The 6,000-nt window shown below is 35.1% G+C and overlaps 1 protein-coding gene across 11 annotated transcripts in view; it reads right to left on the reverse strand.

Moving 5' to 3' along the window:
• LOC125075926 (potassium channel subfamily T member 2) overlaps positions 1 to 1,408 on the reverse strand; it is a 90,076-nt gene extending 88,668 nt beyond the window's left edge. For all 11 annotated transcript variants that reach the window (XM_047687779.1, XM_047687788.1, XM_047687781.1 and 8 more), the window contains exon 1: positions 447 to 1,408. In XM_047687779.1, the coding sequence (XP_047543735.1) occupies positions 447 to 652 (206 nt within the window). In that variant the 5' untranslated portion in view covers positions 653 to 1,408. The remainder of the gene's footprint in view (positions 1 to 446) is intronic.
• Between the last annotated feature and the right edge of the window lie 4,592 nt (positions 1,409 to 6,000).

The raw sequence follows: 6,000 nt of genomic DNA on the forward strand, positions 1-6,000 counted from the left end.
AGTACTATGATAATTGCAGAATTTTTTGGCAATTAATAACTTGAAATAAAATGAAAAACATGTGTACTCGAGACATGTACCTATAAAGTGTCGTTCCCCACTGCTCCCTACTGCGCATGCCGCATCGCGGCAGGCGTGTTCTGTGTATCCCATGCCCGCCATGTTTATGATTCCTACGTTTATTGCATTTTATTATGAAAAATGGTAAGTATATGTAGACCCCTTAATCAAAAATTAATGTACCTGCTCTCTGAACTCTCCCTATAATGATTTATAATGTTTTATTCATCTGGCGCACATTTTTCCTTTCAACAAAACTCTATCGCATGTTTGTGTCCCCTATACATATTCTGTCTGTATGGAATGCGAAACGTCTACCGATTGCTGATTGTAGCTTTATGTATCAGAAATAATAATGAAAATTATTCTTCTACTTTATTACTTACCGTTCCTCGAACCTGATGCTCGAGCGACTTATATCGCTCCATGCACTCATTGAGCGACCACGGCCACGATGAAAGGCCGCAGCCGCTGCGCCCGCAAAGGTGCCAGTCGGACGTCGTTCCAATTCAACATCGGGTGGAAAGTTAACTTTAGCTGAGCCGCGCGACGACGGACCGTCTGCGGACTCTCCTCCACCTGACATCTCCATCTCGAATGGAGCGTACTCTGGTGCCTCGTCAAGATCTTGGTCACTGCCGTCACTGGCCGCTGAGAGTGCTTCATAACCGTAGCCGGGGCGGACGCCGCCGCCGGCGGGCGCGCCAATGCCGCACTCGCTGACCGCGCCCGCCCTTGATCCGGCTTCTATACGGCTCAATGACGCTGCTTTAACGGACTGCTCGCGGGCCCTTAGCGGTGACCCTCGTGCAGGAAAGTGATTTGAGTAACGCAGCTTGCTGTGACGGAACGTGGTGACGTCCTCTTTTAGCTATCGAAATAGACGGATACCTCAACTTTCGAACGTCACCTTCTTCACTTCACAATTATTTATTAAGTCACCGATAAAAGGCTAACAGTTTCAAAAAATCATTTATTCATAGTTTCAGAAATAGTAAGTAAATAAAATAAACCCGATATTTGACTTATTTATAACTTTCACAAAAATCAAATTTCACAAATTTACAAATCAAACCATCACACTCTCAGTACAACTAACATGCCACGACCTTATTAACTAAAGGCTTGAAGAAACGCGCGTAGTGTTCGCAGGTATAGTAAAAGATTAGAAACAGAGCCAAAGCCGTCGACAAAATACTATTGCTTGACTGACCTTCGAGTGTCAGATCTTTGTTAATGGGGGTTAGCTAAACAAAAATGCTTATAGATACTACGTTTCATACATGAAGTAAAGAGCGTGAAGTGAGCAAGGAATGTTTAACGTGAAGTGCGCACAGATGGCTAAGGGTGGGGACTGAACACCGATCGATTTGCCTCGCCGCATACTTACTTTCCTTTTAGTTCGCCTTTCAGCCACTTTAACGGTATAGCGCTATTCCACCGATTAAGATAAAATATCAAATGTAATTTTATTGAATTAATAATGAATACATTTTGAAATTAATTCGAAATTCTATATGTTTTTTCTTTGTAACCGGTATTTTTCTATGCTTCGATTTATAGTCTGTTGAATGTAAAAATACTTTTTAGTTTTTATGACAAGTAGGTATTTTTATATTGTACTATTATATTATTAAACTATTTGTCATTTGATATTTGGTATTTGAATTTCCAGCTTAAATAATATTTGTGAGATATTCATATAAAGCCAAATAAAGATATACCTTTATGGATTACCTAACTTTAAGAAGTACAGTACCTTTTTTAAACTTTATTTTATTTATATTATAAAAAAAGGCTGAAATAATAGAACCATTTTTATCAAAATAACTTACACAAGAACAGTTTTAGAAAACGAAGTTCAATATTGACTACATCTGTTGGCTTTCTCTTTTTCATTAAGTTTTCATGGTTCCAATAAACGACTAGAATTGCTTGCGATATCCGCATTAAAAGGTCGTACGTATTCTTAGATATAACATCTTCAATCCCAGCTCTTACACCTATTACTATTATTGAAGCCGATAAAATGGGCATACTATATTATTATATAGTGCATAGTCTGTATTATATTATACTCTGCCGTTATTTAAACTGATTTGCTTAAATTATAATACGTTAAATTAAATTTATTTACTATATGGTGTCTTTGTTGTATCCAATATATGAAATATCTGTCTGCGAGTATCATTTGATATTTTGACGTATAATAGATACTAGTGGATCGCCCGCGAAACTTCGCGTTTGTTTAACAATTTTTTTAGGTATTTCGAGACAGATGACAGATTTTGTTTTGATTTCATATTTCATTGTAAACTGCAAGTCACACATCTATATTTGGCAACAATGATTTTTTTGGTGTCAAATAGAATATATATTAGTTCAGTTAGGAGTTGGGAATTTGTCGATAACAATTTACTTTAATTTTGTTTCGGTTAAACGGTCACAATTTACAACTAAAACATTGTCAGTTGAAAAATAAAAGCTGAATGCCCACTACTGGGACTTTTTACATGCGTAATATAGAGCCTGGCATTTGTCACATTGTGCAGTTACATTTCCAATATCTGTTTTGTGGAGTCGAGTTACACCGGGATTTGTAGACCGTTGAAACGTCTCACACTTTGCCGGTTTTTATCGGCCTTCTATCTATTAAAATTCATAGTCATTTTTATTTTTTCCACATTTGTTTTTTCACGTGAGCAACCAAAAAATCACACTTGATTTTTCGAGATAACGATAATTTTTACGTGTTCATAAACTCTCGTTGTGTTAAAACATGTTCACTATTGATTACTTGTTATTAATTTTTTTTATGAAAACATGAAAGAAAGAACAACGTATGTCGTACTAATTTCGCACGATTGTCATTGTTTTATAGAGCCGTAGCGCCTCTCTCTAGCCTAAGCGGCCAGTCACATTTTTCCGATCTCTAAAATTAATTCTTTTACATCGTAACAATTTAATAAATGCAATCAAGAATCCTCTTTAATTTTCTGCACAACTACGACTGGAACTCTTAAAAATGAGATCATATCATAACCATTTTTTTTTGTGCAGCTATCGTCCCATAATCACTGGGACTTATTTAAAAATAATTTCAATTATTTTATAATCTCAACTCTACAATTACCTTGATGAGAAAGAGATATTTGGGTATTTATGCACTCACGACTGCGCGCCATGGTCAATTATTATCGGCGTTCATCCCATATTTTTACCAGATATCTTAGTGTGCGTGAGACGATTAACGTAAAATCAAAGCCAACTAAAACATAAATATTAAATTTTATTACTACCTTTATTTTGTAAGACAATTTCATAAAAAATCTCATAGATTACACCTTATTTTTAAAAATTATAATCATCCGACAAAAAAGTATTTTATAAAACATATTTAATTAATTTTAATTACATTTTTATGATAAGTCGTGTGACAAAGTCTGACGTATTACTATCAGTAGATCTGAATCATTCTCTAAGTTTATGAAACCTGTGACGAAGTACCAATTATAAAAAAAAACTGTCAGTTTGTATAGTTACTTATCAACGCATAAATTTTGTTTGGCCTTTTTCTTCGGTTTTTCATCGGAGAAGCGAACTTAAAAGCTGTCGAGGATAAGTTCTTTTTCTCTCTGATTACTCGAGTCATCGATGGTCAGACACTCTGGTTGCCTGAGTAGTAGGCCAACGAGCGTCTGTCTAATGAATTACACCATCTTCTACCCTAGATTTAATAAAGTATTTGAATGTTATACCCTAATGAAAGCTTTAAAATTATTCGTATTTATCATTATAGTCTTCTTCTGCTGTTAATACTGATACCATAATGATTTATTTGATACTAAGCATTTTGTACAATAATATTGAAATTAAATATACTGACTTCCTTTTGACTACTACATAAATGAACTAATAATATTCGTATTTTGAACTTCTTCAACATGTAAGTGTGTGCAACTTGTATTCATATTGTATTGTCTAGATCTATCTATATTCATTATTAAAGTATTACAGTACGAGATCCTGTTTTGGTATTGGTAGTTGATGATCCAGCTGTTTTACAGAACGTACAGCAACTTTCTACAAGTAACGTTTCTTTAGATTTCCAAATTGAGGACTGATTTCTAACTAAAAGCTAAGTTGTGGTTATTTTGAAATTCAACTTTGTCATATTTTTTTGAATATTTTAATTTGTGCACTCATTCGACGTTTGAAGGTTTTCTCATGGTGTTTTCTTGATGGCCCAGTGGCTAGAGCATGTGGATCAAGCACAAACACAAGTATGAATTTTCAAGTCCTTAATTTGTGTTTAAAACTCTTAAAAAGGTAAAAAGACTACATGTATCAAATTTATTACTCCAGTTATGAAATGTGGAATAGACGTATCTACTATTAAGTGGAAAAGCTTTAGTTATTGACTCTACGTACTTGGTATCACTAATGTAATGTCAATGGATCAGGATAACAAAATAAATTCAAGTGTGATAATAAATCTAAAACATATCCGACATATCATGCTCCGCATTAGTATCCTTCAATTCATCTACATCAATATTCGTTAATTTTATGGCACGTGCTGATGTACAATGATGATTCAAACAGTTCACTTATCTCGTTCCAGATTGCCTGTAATTTCTGCCCTTACAGATCGCGTCATGTAAAAAGAACGCTGGAAGAAAACGGAGGGGGTGGGCTTTCGCATAGGTACACTCGAGCAAGAAAGTACGAGGCATATTGTTTATTTTTGAAGTGGCCTCGCTCGCGGATTTATAAATTGACTATTGATAGGCACACCGATAAATATATTAGACAGAATATCATTAAATAGAAATAAAACATGTTTGATTCAGTGTAGAATATTTAAACTAATTACAAAAAATTAAAGAAATGTTGAAACTCCTTCCATTAAATCGACGGGGGTGACATGAAAATCAGATGAGGACGCGGTGTTGGTGCTAGAGGTGGCCATTTCATCATCGTCGTCGTTGCTGTAGTCACTTGAGCTTTCATCATCATTTGAGTCAGAAACATCATCCCCAAAGCGAATTATTTTATTATTATTATTATTTTATGCGAATTATACATCATTTTATTGCGGACTACTGAATGTATATCATATCCAACCTTCTTTATCTCCTTCATGGATTTACTCCGTAAGTGACTGGATAATGTAAGCGTTAGGATATTCAATTTACTACCAGTATTAATATTTGTCGTCAATTAAACACCATCTCATATACATTTTTTTAATACAAATCTTGAAATACATTATAAAATACGTAAAATAGGTACGCTTCTGACTTTTTTACCTGTGATTGCGATGAGGAAGACCCAAACCAAAGCAGCTGGCGGTCGTGTTCTCGCATCGAAGATGAGTTCTACAGTCTCGCGCTTCATGTCCTATGCGAAAGCATGAGTAGCAAACTTCCAGCAGGATCGGTCGATGCGTTACAGAAAAATTTCTGGCGCTCGTTGTATTTTGTTGCGTTGACGGAACTTTCAAAGAAAACGAAATGATGAAAATTATACACGAAATAGCGTCTTCACCGTCGATCTTGCTTTTCAGTCCCTGGCTTGCATTATGAATTAACGATCTTTGCTGTCCCAACCGTAAACATTTCCAACTTGGTCAATTTTGCGCAACTTGGTGACGATATTGCTTTGTATTTTCGTCTGGTCGAAACTTCGACTTGATTTTAGCGTCTATAAGCTTAATACATCTTTTTTTCGATAAAGAACGATCGTGGGTCGTCACAAAGACTTTTTTTATTTTGCATTTTCGTTGACCATCGAGGTAATTGAAGACTTACTTGAATTCCACCTTCGTTTTCCAAGAACTGCTTTTTACTACCAGATGTCGTTATACCTACTCGTATTTTAATTTCATTAGGATAGCAAAATAAATTCAAGCTTGATAATAATTCTCCAACAAATATA

Source organism: Vanessa atalanta, chromosome Z, assembly GCF_905147765.1.
Source record: "Vanessa atalanta chromosome Z, ilVanAtal1.2, whole genome shotgun sequence".
NCBI lineage: Eukaryota > Metazoa > Arthropoda > Insecta > Lepidoptera > Nymphalidae > Vanessa > Vanessa atalanta.